Consider the following 15,228-nt stretch of genomic DNA (forward strand, 5'->3'; position numbering starts at 1 on the left):
GGTTCATGTATTTGCGTCATGTAGCATTAGCATTTGGTTGAAAATCTACCAGTCAGTGGGTTGCTGATCAGTAGATGGTTGATCAATGTTGATTCCATGAACTGATTGATCCATGAAAAGTGGTCGGAACCAAATATGACCCTGGACCACAAAACCAGTCTTAAGTCTCTGGGTTATATTTGCAGCAATAGCCAAAAAACAACAACATTGTTGGGTCAAAATTTTCAATTTTACTTTTATGCCAAAAATCATTAGGATATTAAGTAAAGATCATGTTCCATGAAGATATTTTGGAAATTTCCTACCATAAATATATCAAAACTTAATTTTTTGATCAGTAATATGCATGGCTAAGAACTTCATTTGGATAAATTTAAAGGCGATTTTCTCAGTATTTAGATTTTTTTTTTGCATCCTCAGATTCCAGATTTTCAAATAGTTGTATTTCAACCAAATACAAGTCTAGCTGATTAGGTAAATAGTTGTATCACTTGACTCTTTCCCATTAGCACTGTTTTTTATTCACTTCGAAACCATTGAAGAGTTCACATATGAAAGTTTTCCTTTCTTTTCTTACAGACTTGTGGATCAGCTACGATGACGTTTTACAAGTCTCTCCTCAAACACATCCGTCACTGGTCAGCTAACTGCCAACTGACCGGTTCTCTCGGCCTGTCCCACAAACTCCACCCCTGCAGGGGTCTTTCGACAGACGGCTCCGCTCCTCCGCCACGGATTACTGAAGACTCAATAGAAGTTTTCAGCCATGTCTACCAGCGAGATGACATGACCAATGTGACAGCGAAAATCTTGTCCAAAGTTGGCTGCCAGCTTCACAACCGACCGCACCACCCCTTGTGGCTTATTAAAGAACGCATCAAAGACCATTTCTACCGCTCCTACATCGGACGCACAGGAAACCCGCTCTTCTCCGTACATGACAACCTCAGTCCAGTGGTGACGGTGGAGCAGAACTTCGACAGTCTGCTCATTCCTCCAGACCATCCCAGTCGGAAAAAAGGAGACAATTACTACCTGAACCGCACACACATGCTGCGGGCCCACACCTCCGCCCATCAGAAGGAGCTGGTGCGCTCAGGTCTGGACCGCTTCCTGCTGGCTGGAGATGTGTATAGACGAGATGAGATCGACTCCAACCACTATCCTGTCTTCCATCAGATGGAGGGAGTGCGGCTTTTCTCAAACCATGAGGTTAGAATGGTGTTCTGAATCTAGCTATCTAGCTATCTGTTTTTTATTGTAATTTTTTTGGAGGCCTTACTTTCTCAGTGTTCTGGTAAAACAAAGGACTTCTCTCTGGTGACACATGCAGGACTTTTCCAACTATTTTATCCACTTTTGCCTTCATCTAATCAAAAATCGATGGACATAGAAACAACTGGTCATACATTTTTCTACAAAATATATATATAGAGCCATTATAGAGCCATATAAAGCCAATATGATTAAAAAAATATATATTATTATAAAAAAAATAATAGAAATTTGAAATCATTTTACAATGGATAAAAAAATAAATGTGTAAACTAAACACACTTATATATAGATGACAAGGTATTTTAACAAATAAATAAATATTTAATACAAATATATTAAAAACTAAGTAAACACTGTAATCAACAGGGCACTCTTGTTAGTATTCTTGTAAGTTTGTGTGCACTGGGAATCATATTTTTTTAAATAAAGCCAGGGTAACCCACATTTTACATACAACACACAGAGAAAATGACATGAATATGAAAGTGGGCAGTATGCAGTATAATTTTAAATCACAAGTTTAAAGTTTAAAGCATTCAATTCACACAGACCGACCGTCACACAGAGAACACGTGATCATGCTGACACACACTTCACAAGATCTCAGGTGGATTCAACTAAGTTTGTAAGGTTTGTGAAATTAGATGTTCATTAGTCATTCAAAGATTCGTTTAAATTCTATAAATGCATCTTTGCTTAATGCTGACTGCAAACGAGAAAGTATTATATTGTTTGCCTTTCTATTACTAATAGGCCTAATATAAAAGCAATCAGTATAATACTTTTTGTATACATTAATTCCTTTGTTTAACTGTTCTATCTGATTATTAGACAGATACTGCTGCTGCTCTCAGCACCGTCAAAATAAAAGTCCCGCCTCAAACACATCGGCCAAGCAGAAAAACTTATCGGCCAATGCCGATATTTAAAAAATGCCAAATATCGGCCGATATATCGGTCTCGGTGATATATTGATCGACCGCTACTTTTTTGTCCATTTGGTTTCAGTGACTCTTCATTGGAGGATTTTTCCTGTTAAACTGAGAAAGAAGAAAGTATTTAGGCATCAAAACTTCACCTTTAAAACAGTCCTCAATAGTTTATACCTGTCAGAGCCACCCCCACTCCACTTATCGGTGTAGAAAAAGCTGTTTATTTCAAACATCCAGAATGTAAGAAAGGGCTGTATAAGGACAAGTGTCAGAGAAGTCATGACGAAATCTTAATGTAATCTTTCCGAGTGCAGTTAAAGATACACATTTGTTTTCAAACCTTTTCTTCTCTAATAGCTGTTTGCTCGAGTGGAGAATGGTGAGGAGCTGTCTTTGTTTGAGAGCGGTGGCCGCCGCACGCCTCAGAAACAGGAGACACACACGCTGGAGGCTGTCAAACTTGTGGAGTTCGATCTGAAACAGGCTCTCACTCGCCTCATGCGACACCTTTTTGGGGAAGGTAGGAATCCTGTGATGTTCGCACTTGTTTTTCCTCACTTCCTCTGTCCAGTTCTCCTCATCCATCTGTTTGTTTCTGTCTTGCAGATTTGGAGATCCGCTGGGTGGACTGCTACTTCCCTTTCACACATCCCTCCTTCGAGATGGAGGTGCGCTTCCAGGATGATTGGTTGGAGGTGCTGGGCTGTGGGGTGATGGAGCAGGAACTGGTCTGCTCAGGTACGCTCATGCAAACAAGAAAAAGCTGCCCACTGGCTACATAAGCAATGACCATTTTCAATAAGAGCTGCTGAGTCATAAACATCAAAACAGAATGTAGAGCAAAGTTAAACTTTATGCAGATTTAGAATGAAATTGTCTAGCAACCACCAATGGGAATGCAGACAGGGCAGCTGTGATGATCCGCCTTGTGATATAGTTTGAGTAGAATCGATAGCCGTTAGCAAACAACAGTCCATCAAGATGCTGAGCTCCAGTGATTTCATTGCTCTCAGTGTAAACACACTGTTAGGAAGCAGGCAGTGACGTGGAACCTCTCAAATTACTGATCCCAAACACTACATACTGCACAGCTATCAATAGATATTGTGTAGATACTGTTAGCAGAATAGTTTTCAGTTATTTAAACATGAGCTTGATATGGAAGCTCATTTCCCCCCCAAAAAAATTAGTGTATCATAATAATGACACAAAATGACGAAACTACAGCTCAGTCATAATTAAATGACATAAAAAAAGTTAAAAATGTCATACTGGGACCTATACTGGGCGCAATGCGACCCATCGCTAGTTTCAGTCCGGCACCGTTCGCATTTTCCCGTCCAGCGCCACGTCGTTTAATTCGCAAATGCGTTGCGTAAATTTTGCACCTATGGGAATGCTGGTCTAAAAAAGAGGTGTGTTCAGGTGCATTGCTAATTTACGGAGCTGGAAATAGACTGTGCCATAGACCAACTCAAACCTGGTCTAAAGTCTGGTGCAATGTTTTTTCTTTGTTATTTAAAGAACGTACACGCTTTTTATTAAACACAGGGACACACAGCAGCACAGAAACATGCCAAATATAAGAAATTAAAGGATTGCAATGCATAATAATGTTTCGTAGGCTAATTAAATAATTGATCGACAATGTATGCAATATCACATTCATTATCCCAGATTAATCGCCTTCGATAATGAACGCGATATTGCATAGCTTGTCAGTGATCTAATAATCTGTTTATTAAATGCCGCTTCATTTGAAAGCAGGTGATGGCAATTTAGCGCTAATCACGGAACCAGATTTACTGACTAGATGCGCATGATCATATCGTTAGATATATCGCCCAGCCCTAATTTGGACATGCCCTGAGTGCACCTGCGCTGTACGCTTTACACTTTGTGTTTAGATTGTTAAAATAGGGCCCATGAAGTCATGATTTTTTTTATTTCAGAACAGCAAATTTATCTCATAATTATGGATCAGTATATCAGTCTTACCTTTTTATTTCATAATTTTGACTCTCATAATTGTGACTCCTGTAGAATTTTTTTAATCATGTAATATCACATTTATCTAATAATTATTATGACAAAAAGTCATAATTACAAAATATAAGTTATGATAAAAATTTGTTGTTTTTTCATAATTGCATTTTTAGCTCATAATTTGTATTTTTTATTCATAAATATGACTTGATCTCTTAATTTTTACTTTTTCATAATTTATTTTTATTTTACTTTTTCATCAACAATAACTTTTTGACATAATTATCTTATAATTTTTACTTATTATCTCATTTATATATATATAATAATATTATATATAATATATATAATATGGCCATATATATATATATATATATATATATATATATATATATATGGCTTTTGTGAAAATGTATAAAATGTATAAAAAGCATGATTATTATGTGGCAAAAATGTTGTAGTTTATGTATTTATATCAATTTATTCCAGAACATTTTTTTGTTAGACTTTTTTATAATTTATTTTTATTTTACTTTTTCATCAACAATAACTTTTTGACATAATTATCTTATAATTTTTACTTAGTATCTCATTTATATATATATATATATATATATATATATATATATATATATATATATATATATATATATATATATATATATAATTATGGCTTTTGTGAAAATGTATAAAAAGCATGATTATTATGTGGCAAAAATGTTGTAGTTTATGTATTTATATCAAATTATTCCAGAACATTTTTTTTGTTAGACAGGTCCCAAACAAGTCAAGACAAGGAAAAACTTGTTTTTAGAATTTACAATAATAGACATTATTACTACATGGGTATTAAGAATTGAATATATATTTCTTTACATATATAACATACTATTCTATTTAATTCTAAAGTACATTTATAACATGCTGTTACCATGATTCAAAATTAATCATGAACATTACTAAGTCAGTTTTAAGTGTGATTGAATACTGCATATCATAGGAAGCACAAAACAAATTGATGCTCACACAGCCTGATAGACTGTTGCTGAACTACCAATAATCAATGAAATATACTTATATTTAGCATTTCCCTTGACTCCAACCACCATCAGATGAGCTTGTCACAATGCAAAACAGCATAATGATTTTCAGCATCTGTAAGGAACAGCCACATAGTGAGTGTGAGATGCCTTGAAAAGGTTTTCAGGCCTCTCTGTGCCGTGAGAGCAGTGGTCACAGCTTTGAGCCAGAGAGAATGGCGTTCTGCCTCTGCCAGTAGATGGCTGTGTTGTGCAGTGCTGTGTGAGGCAACCAGCCCTCATAAAGCTGATGGGATAGTCCCACACGAGGGAGATCCACGTGCACCAGTAAAGGGGGAGGGGGAGGACATGCATGACTGCAGGGACATGGTTTTCCTCCCTTGGGATGAACCTGTACGACCAGTCATATCACTCCTCACTGCCACTTAATTCTTCAGTCTCATCTGCTCCATTCATCGATCCTGTCTGCGTTAAACAGCACAACGTCCCCCGCCATCTGCACCGCAGACATGTGGAACATGTAACGGCCAATTAACAACAATGCCACTCAGTGGCGAGTGAATACTTTTTTTCTGGCTGCTTTGTTAACTTGATTTTACACTCACTCTACATGAAACGTTTAACTTAATCTTTTGCTTGATATTTACAATTAAGGTCCATCATTATTCTGAAAAGTGTTCATGCACTCTAAATGAAAATTATACATATTACTTTTATTATGTTTGCTCATATGCAGATATAAATTGATGTTCCGTTACATTGAATATTCCGAATAAGGTGTTAACATGACCCAAAATTCTGATTAATGCAGGCATATGTCAAATGTTTTATTCAGATTTCTTGAATAATTTGGGATTATTGCAGTTGGATTTTGCATGCATAATCAGAATATGGCCAAATTCCATTTAACACTGAAATATTCTTATTTCTGAAAATGCAGTCGGTCTATTCAGTAGACGGCCTGTCTCCGACAAATAATATTTTTCAGCATTTTATCTTTAGGTCCTCTTGTGTGTTCTATCATTTTAAATCCATCAATAATTAAAAGCTGAATGCAAGTCCTTAAGAGCCCCCGTCTCTCTCTCACTTTATTTTTTATTCTCCATTCCACCCATCATCTCTCTCTCTTTGAAACCACTCGTGGTCAAGTGCATCTCTTCCGTTTTGCTGGAAGGCTACTGCTCCCCTGCATTGTTTTGGCAGCATGGAAAAATAGTGTGTCTTGTGAAGAGCTTTCTATTTATGGTCCTCACATCTTCGTTCAGTTTTATCTTCAGTGTGGATGCAAAGAGGTCAGTCTGTATGATTATAGACCAACTGAATGACCAAATTTAGTGCTTTACAGAGCATTGTAAACCACTTTTGATTAAAATCTGAGTCTAAAATGATAATATAGAAATTGATTTCCACTCTTGTATTTATTGTCACAGCAAGGGCACCTGTAATCCTGCTTTGATTGGACTTTAGTAGAAAGTTTGTGTCTTTCGCAGTGTTGTTCCTGACAGGAGTACAGATTACTAAGTGTGCGTCTCTCTTCCTGTTCTGTTTGGTTGTACTCAATCACTGCTTTATCCCTGTGTACACCCACTCGAGTGGCAATGCATATTCACAACTGGGTAAACAAAGCCCTTGTCTCCAGACAGCTGTCAGCAGGCCTTGCTCCCCTCCTCAAGGCTTTGCTGCTCAGACGAATCTGCTCACGGGTGTCATTCTGGCAGCTTTTAGGCAAACCGTGCCTTCTTGTCAAGGTTACGGGGCTTGTTTAATCAAAGTTTTCATTGTAATGTAGAAGCGATTTTAATACATTTCGACAAACCCACACAATTTGTGTCAAAAAATGACTTATTAACTAAATATCTGTCAGTAACTGCTGCAGGTGTCTAAGTACTAAGTACTGTAGCCAAATATTAATGTCTAATTGTGTCAGATAGTAATACCAGGGAGTGTGATTTATTCCCTTGTGTTGAATGACCATGTACACATTTGTGGAAACATGGTAATATGGGAGAGTGTAAGTCTAACATTTAGGTACTATGTACATTTTAAGGTACTAAAATGCACCCTTTAGGGATAACTAATGTACCTTGAAATGGTACTGTACCAGTGACAGCTTTTGTCCCTTTATTTCTGAGAATACAGCATATTTAGTAAAAAAAAAAAAAAAAAAAAAAAAAAACTTCATCCACTAGTAAACTGACCTTTATTGTAAGGGAGACGTTGAAATGTGCAGACAAAAAAAGATGTTTCAGAGGCAGAATGAGTTTGTACATTTTTCTTTGAAAGATTACAAACACACACATGTTTTCTTCGGAATAAGATTGCAGTCCGATTGCGTTTGCACATCTCATTTACACTTGGCCATATAAATGCAATACTAATATAATTCCCATGATATATGCATTTATTAGCATCCGCGGTGACGCCAATGCCAGCAGCAAAATTGTGTTCACTCTGTTGATCCCATATTGCAACTAATGTTAGAATTGTGCTTTCTTCATCCATGTCTAATTATCTATGATTGCTCCCTTATGTGTGGTTTGGGGGAAACATTTACAAATGTTACCCAAACAACTAGGTGCATTTATATGTGGTCTAGCCGCGTTTTCTGAAAGTGATTTGAGTGATCAAAATACTATTAAATGCATATTGAAAGACATTTACATTTGGTCGTTTTGTTATTCTATTGTTATCAGAACAGTAAAAATTCAACATAGTGACCAAGTGTAACTTTCTTCATTCTCCCCCTGGTGATGTTACAAAATGATGCAAGCAACCAGCAATGACATACAGCTTTGAGAGTTTCAACCTATCCACGTTATTCATAAATAATGTTAAAATCTATAATTTTTTTTATGAATTGTTTATTGGATTGTTGTCAGAACAGTAGAAATGCAGCAAAGTGACCAAGTGTAACTTTTCTCATTCTGCCTCTGATGATGATAAGAAATGACGTGAACATCCGGCAATGACATTCAGTTTCGGCAAAAAAGACAGAAGTTTTTTTTTTCGGCAAAAAAGACAAAAGTGGAAGGGAAGCTTTTTTCCCCCTTAACTGCTGGTGTCTCAGAGTTTTTCCACAACTGCTGACAAACTAACCCTCCTCTGCATCGACTGTCGTCATGCATACGCAAACACAAACTCACTCTCACTACGTCTCCTCTTTGACTTCTCTCGATGTCCTAGCCCTCTCCTTCCCTGCTTCCTCACCGGACTGCAGGGACTCTGTCAAATCCTCTCTGCCGTTTGCCTTCACTCCCCCCTCCATTCTCATTTTCACTCTTCCAACTCTCTGTTTCTGCCTTTCTTCACTGCGGCAGAGCAGTGTGGCTCCGTTGCTATGGCAACTTCTCATTCAGTCTTCTCACACCCCCCTTATTTCACACACCCGTCCACACTCACACATTCTCTCTTTTCTCTTCAGAGCGGTAGGACAATAAAAATCTGCCAGCAAGACAGCATTAAACGTGTGGCGGCCGGCAGGGGTTATGGGGATGAGTGAGACAGGGAGGAGAAAAAACAGGAATGGGGCGTCCAGGGAAGTTGAAAGGTTATTTATTCGCCTCTGAGCGTGACCGCCATATGCTAAGCGTGGTGTAAGTGTGCCAAAGATGGTGTGTTTGGTTTAGGGGCAGAGCTTCACTAATGAAAGGGGAGGAGGGGTAACAGTGCAGCACCGATTTGGCGGTAGATCCACTTAGTTATTCATTAGAGCGTGGCGTGTAAATCCTCGGATGCATCAGTTCTGCAGCGGGCCCAGGACAGAGCCCTGTGGGACCTCGCCGGGACTGTCCACAGCATATGGGCCCGGTGTTAATGACGGCACGTGTCAGCGGTGTGGTTGAGGTTTAGTCACGCCCCAGAGGGCGGGGGGCCCAGAGAATGTGATTAAAATCGTGTTTGGTGACAATTAACGGCCCTTCAAGTCACACGCCCTGGGGCCTCTGGGACGGCAGGGGAGCGGGGGGTGGCTGGTAGGTGGGGAAAGTACCAGCTGAGCTCTCTTTCTGGTTCAGGTGGCGTTTTCAATCTTAGTCTTAATCCTTAATACCCCCGCCCTCCCGCACTGAATAAATCATGTGCCAGTTGTGACTGGCTCCGCTTAAAGCTCTTTCTTTCATACACACATGTGTCTTTGGCCTCATTACAGGGCTTCTGTCAGAATGCTTCGTTTTTGACGAGCTGGCAGTTTTTTAATCAGTCAGCCTTTCTTCAGTCAGAGTCGTCTTCTGTTTTCCCTCACCCTTTGTCTTTCTCTGTTGCAGTGTCTTTTAGTGCTTTATTGGCCTGATAAATAATGTACCTTTGTATTACAAAAGCAGTAGCAAGTTAGACAATGGGTATAATGTAGAACAGGGCAAAATAAATGGGTGAATCTCACAAAAAATGTTCAGGCCATATTTCACCCCTCAAAATCTGTCTGTCTGTCTGTCTAGCCTCTTTCACACTGCACGTCGGACCCGCAATATTTCCGGAACAATGCCGGGTCGCCTTCTGTGTGAAAGCAACCACGTCCCGGGATCGATTACCGAATTGACCTAGTAACATTGCGGGGTTCGACCCGGGACAAGCGATGTGTGAACAAAAGCCAGATCTAATTCCGTGTCGAAGTGATGACGCGCGTCTTTTACCGGCTGTTTTGAAGGAAGATCAACATTCGCGATGAAAATATATGTGCAAACTGTAATGAAGCAGAGATCAGTTAGTTCCTCACTTTCCGCGCTGACGCTGAGATCGTTTGCTTGCTTCAGTGAAAGTATAACGTGCCTAGCGTTTTCGACTCATACATTACATGTCACGCGCTGATGTCACGTGTCGTTAGGGGATCTTCAAGGGTTGTGTGTGAAAGCACGCACATATACCGGGTCATCACTGGCAGTGTGAAAGTAAAAAATCTAGCAAACCCGGGAACAATTGCAGGAACACTTTACCTGTGTATTTGCCGGAATGGCACTGTGAAAGGGGCTTCTGTCTGTTGTTCTATCTATCGTTCTATATATCGTTCCATTGTTCTATCTGTCATTCTTTCATCTTGTCTGTCTGTCTGTCATTTCATCCATCCATCCATCTGTTGTTCTATATATCTATTGTTCTATCTATCATTCTATCTATAATTTTATCATTTTTAAATCATTCTATCTATATCTAATTATCTTTCCATCTATCCGTCTGTCTGTCAGTCCATCTGTCCGTCTGTTGTCTGTTTTTCTCTCTTTCTATCAATTTATATATTGTTCTATCATTCTATCGTTTTATCAATCTATCTCTCATTCTTTATCTATCTATCTGTCTGTCTGTCTGTCTGTCTGTCTGTCTGTCTGTCATTTTATCCATCCATCCATCCATCCATCCATCCATCCATCTATCTATCCATCCCGTTCTGTCTGTCGTTCTATCATTTTGTCTATCCTACGGTCATACCTACCCCTTTGTCTTCTCTTCCTTTTAAAAGGCAAACACACATACTCGGTCACAGTCGCCTCCTGCACGTCTGGTCTCTTGGGTTGGCACTGTTAGTACAAACATTTGTTTGTGCACTGTTCCGTTTCAGCCATCACCCCTGAGAGAGGGGGACTAATAGTTCTGGACACTTTAGTGAATAGAGTCATCGAAAGGACAGAGAGGGAATGAAGAAGCAGAGGAAAATGAATGAATGAGATATGTTTCCCCTCATTGTGCATTGTATTATAATGTATTTCGCTGGTCTGTTTACTGAAATGAAGGCTTTGCCATAGCGCCTAAAGCTTGCATTGTGTAATGAAGACTAAATTACATCCCATTTAGACAAGCACCCACAGCTGCTAGTGATATGTAGCATGTTCCATTTTAGCTGGGATAATCAAGTTTAACTCACTCGGACTGGCTGTGCGAATGTGTTATGTAATATGCATGTGGCTGTTTTGTATGCAACAGCTTGTGTTCACAGGAAACATCATTCAGTGGAAAAAGGGTGTTTTACATTTACCAAATAACATACTATTATCATTTTACTTTTAGAATGTCATAATTTTTGGCAAGTCAAATATTTATTTTGTTTTATCTTTAAATTGGCAAATACAGGTGTCCCTCCAATTTTCAGCTTGTCATGGTTTTTGGCAATCTAGACTCATCAGAAAAATGCCTAAACTCTAAAATAACATAACTATGCATTTAAGCAGACAGAATGATTTTAGAAGTCCTGCATAAATGGAGGTATGACATTTTGGACAGAAAATAATAAAATAAAATAAAAAATAGTTCAAAATAAGATCATGAAGATGATAGAAAATAGATTAGGTGAATTTGTATTTCATACTGACATAAATAGTTAAACTTTGTTCCGTGTTTTGTACAGTGATCATTGTCTCTTGAATTAATTTCATGCAACTTTAATGTTTTTGAAGATTAATTGTTTTGATTGCCTTTCATAATATAAATGAAAACAGTTGAAATCAGAAATCTTCTTTTGTATTTTTGGGTGTACTTTCCCTTTAAGCAATTGTTTTATGTAATCGGGACATAGATCTTTGTAATATGAAGGGTCAAAGCAAAATCGTAGCATTATTTCTAACATCTTTCGAGTGTCAAACCATGTATCGTGTCCCTGCACGGTTGCTATGAGTGTCTTCACATCTGAACTCTATGTACCGTGTTTGAGTGGGTGTGTGTGGGAGCTGCACATGTTAGTGTGGTGAATACACAGCTATGGCTCTGCCTGACTCAGCAATCAATGGGGCGATGCTGCAGGAATGACAAACAGCTGTGTTAATGACTGGCGCGATGCCCACCTGAGGCCGTCTTCAACCTCTGGACTGATCAGCTGCACTCTTGGGAAAAGAGAGAGCACCTTTCAGAAAGAAAGCAATTGTCAAAGATGCTTTCAAGGAAACTGGTTAGAGTATTGTCAGTAGGACGGGGTGGGAACATGGATGCTTGCTAGTACACTATTGATAAACTCCTTTGGAAGGCTCTGAAAGGTTGAAAAAAATGGTTGATAGTGTGACTAAAATGCTGAATCAGTGGATTCACAGTGCATCGATACTCAAGGAAATGCATGGGGTTTTCCCTAAACTTAAATTCTGTTGTACAGTGCAGTATTTTTCCATGGAGCTATGGCTGTTTTTTTTTTTTTTTTGGTTGTTTGTTTGTTTTGTTTTTTTACTTGGATTTCCATAATAAAAAACAAAAAAACAATTTGCTTTATTTTGCTCACCAGGGTGCTGTTTCATAAAAGACTCTAAGAAAAGCGGGGATTAAAGACCAAAACCTTACTTGAAATAACCTAACAAATCAATCAGGACTAAAACAGTTTCATAAATGACAATTTGAGTTAACAATCTCACTAATTCGATCAAGGTTCAGTGAGTCTGGATAATTTGATGTGCACACTTATTCTTAAATGGATAGTTCAACCAAAAATGGTTAAAGTGCCTGCCTTTTTCAGCAAATAACAAAACAAAAAACAAAACACAGCACAACCATCGAATATGAAACGAACGAAAATCAAAAACTTAGTTAAATAACGTAGTCTACCCGAATAATCACTGGACACTTAAGAGCAAAAAAAAAACTAATATAAAAATTAAACTCACGTTAAGCTGTTAAAAAAAAAGAGGCCGTTTCATTTTTGTGGTGTGCTTGAAGATGTGCGTGTAAATTCGAAGTGTTACCTCCAGGTTGCTGCCACTTTCATCAGGCAAAGTTTACAGGTAGCCTCGTTAACATTTTCAGGTTCCCTGTTGGCATTTGGTTTGAATCCAAAATATTTCCAAATAGGTGCTTTTGCATTTCGCTTTGAAACCGGATCTTCCGCCATCCTTTGCCAGTTAGCTCACCTCACTCTCCTCAAATGATAAATTAAATCGGACACCTGCTGCTTTACTGCGGCGCTCGTTCCGCTTACGCTAAATTACGAAGACACGTAGTCACTAACTGAATTAAGTGCTTTATTGCTATAGGCTAAAACTTCAACACGATGGGGACGGTGCCGGTGGTCAAGTGCTATGTTAGCGTGTTGGTGTCTTCTTCTTCTTCTTGCTTTACAGTGGATCGTAGACTTATAAGTGCATTACTGCCACTTGTCTCTCAAGTGACCATTGACACTCTATCTACAATCTCAATTAGGAGCTTACAGTTGGTTGTAGTCTATATTTCCATGCATTTGATTATTTGTTTTGTTTTGCTTTGCTTTGCGTTCTTTCTGTGTTTTGTCCATTACATTTTTAAGACAAGACAAGACAAGACAAATATTGTTCTTGTTCCCAATTTTTGGAGCATTCTACTGTAGCTTCCAGCTTTCTTGTGTTAGACATAGTCTGGAAAAAAAGAATCTTGCTGTTTACAGCTTCATTAATTGTGAATTCTCAATGCTTCTTGTCTTTCGGTTTTAATGTGTGCTCACTTAGAAAATGTTTTTATCTGTAGCATATTGCGTACATTGTTACTGGAACAAGCTCCCTGAAGCAACCCTGGGTTAAGTGCCTTGCTCTTGCCTTGTAGGGATCAAGCCAGCAAACTTCCGATTAGAGAAACCCCAAGGCTTTAGCTGCCATGCTGTAAGGCAACCACTGCTTTTTGCCTGTGGTTAGAAAAAAAAAAAAACCTTGTTACTATTGTAGATGCTCTGCATCTTTATGCATATGCATGTAATAATTAACCACAGCATGTAATTGCATCATTTTGTTTTTCAGTTCACTGGGCGCCACAGAAACCACAGGTTTTTTCACAGTGATGCCAAGTGGAAAGGTTTTTAGAAAAACCTCAGAGGATTGGGACTGGGTTTGTTTAGTAAGCGTGTGTTCACGTGATATTTTAACTTTGTGGACTAGAATACATCCTGAATACTCGATGAGTAATGACTAGAACATTTTTAGGTTTCGAGTCTCTGTCTGAGTGTGGTCTGATTTCTTGTAAAAGTGGTGTGTGCAATCAGTGCAACATCAGGATGAGCATGACACGCTTCAGACATCTTAGCATCTTCAAGTTAACCTTGTACAATGGTGAATACTATAGAGACAGTATCCACAGCATACCAAATATCCCATTTAAAGCATTTTGTGTCCCCTCCAAACCCATGATTGCTGCTTTGCATTGACATTATTTTATTGTTTAATAAAGAATATGTAGGCACACTCGTTGAAAACAATGGGTAATGTATGAATTAGATGGATATGTATGACTGTAGCTAGGCATTCTGTAAGCATTGCGTTCCATTTTTGATTGTTTGCTCGATATCATTGTTTCACTCTCGCTCTGCTATATAATTATAACAGCCATCGATCCAGTTGTTTGGCTTTGCTGCTTATTCATGAGCCAGGACTGTGTGAATTTATGGAAGACTGAGCAAATCAGTCATTTCTGTCTCACTGCAATTTCTTCGATTACTAGAGCAATATGCAAGTTTGGTGTCATAGCAACAGTCCAAGTACAACTATATGCTTGGATTTTTCGCAGTTTCCACTATTGAACCCTTCGTTAATGAGAGTCGTTTACACAAATTTGTTGCATCCCATTTTTAACACTTCAGGGACAAGTGCAGACTCGTTAGTTAGATGGGCTGACATGTTAATTCCCTTCACATCTCCATCTAATATTTATGGGACCAGGTGGTGACTTTGCATATTTAGTGTTTACGACCTGTAATCTGAATTTATGGACCGAAAGATGCCTTTAACTTTATCATCAAATAGAATATTTATTTCAGTCCCATAAAATGAAATTTAATGTTGAACCTTGTTTGCTGCTGAATTTCATCTGCAGATTCATAGTCAGTGTTCATTATTATGGCCGGATCCATCCCTACCCACAATGCAATATGCCTGTTGTGCTTCATTTTAAACAACAAAGCAAAGTGAGGAAAGAATGAATGCATCACTTGATAATTAAGAATGAATCGTAGTTGTTGGAAACAGATGCTAATGAAATGCAAAGCTGCCAAATCAAGTGGATTGAGAGCATAAAATGTATATTGCTCAAGCATAGAGATTTAATTAATATACATAATGATTGAATTTGAT

General features: G+C 38.4%; 1 protein-coding gene across 3 annotated transcripts in view; it reads left to right on the plus strand.

The window, feature by feature from the left end:
- fars2 (phenylalanyl-tRNA synthetase 2, mitochondrial) overlaps positions 1–15,228 on the plus strand; it is a 115,979-nt gene that overhangs the window by 34,940 nt on the left and 65,811 nt on the right. For all 3 annotated transcript variants that reach the window (XM_052596441.1, XM_052596440.1, XM_052596443.1), the window contains exons 2-4: positions 580–1,212; positions 2,568–2,730; positions 2,817–2,948. In XM_052596441.1, the coding sequence (XP_052452401.1) occupies positions 598–1,212; positions 2,568–2,730; positions 2,817–2,948 (910 nt within the window). In that variant the 5' untranslated portion in view covers positions 580–597. The remainder of the gene's footprint in view (positions 1–579; positions 1,213–2,567; positions 2,731–2,816; positions 2,949–15,228) is intronic.

The sequence above is a fragment of the Carassius gibelio genome, chromosome B24 (assembly GCF_023724105.1).
Source record: "Carassius gibelio isolate Cgi1373 ecotype wild population from Czech Republic chromosome B24, carGib1.2-hapl.c, whole genome shotgun sequence".
Lineage (NCBI taxonomy): Eukaryota > Metazoa > Chordata > Actinopteri > Cypriniformes > Cyprinidae > Carassius > Carassius gibelio.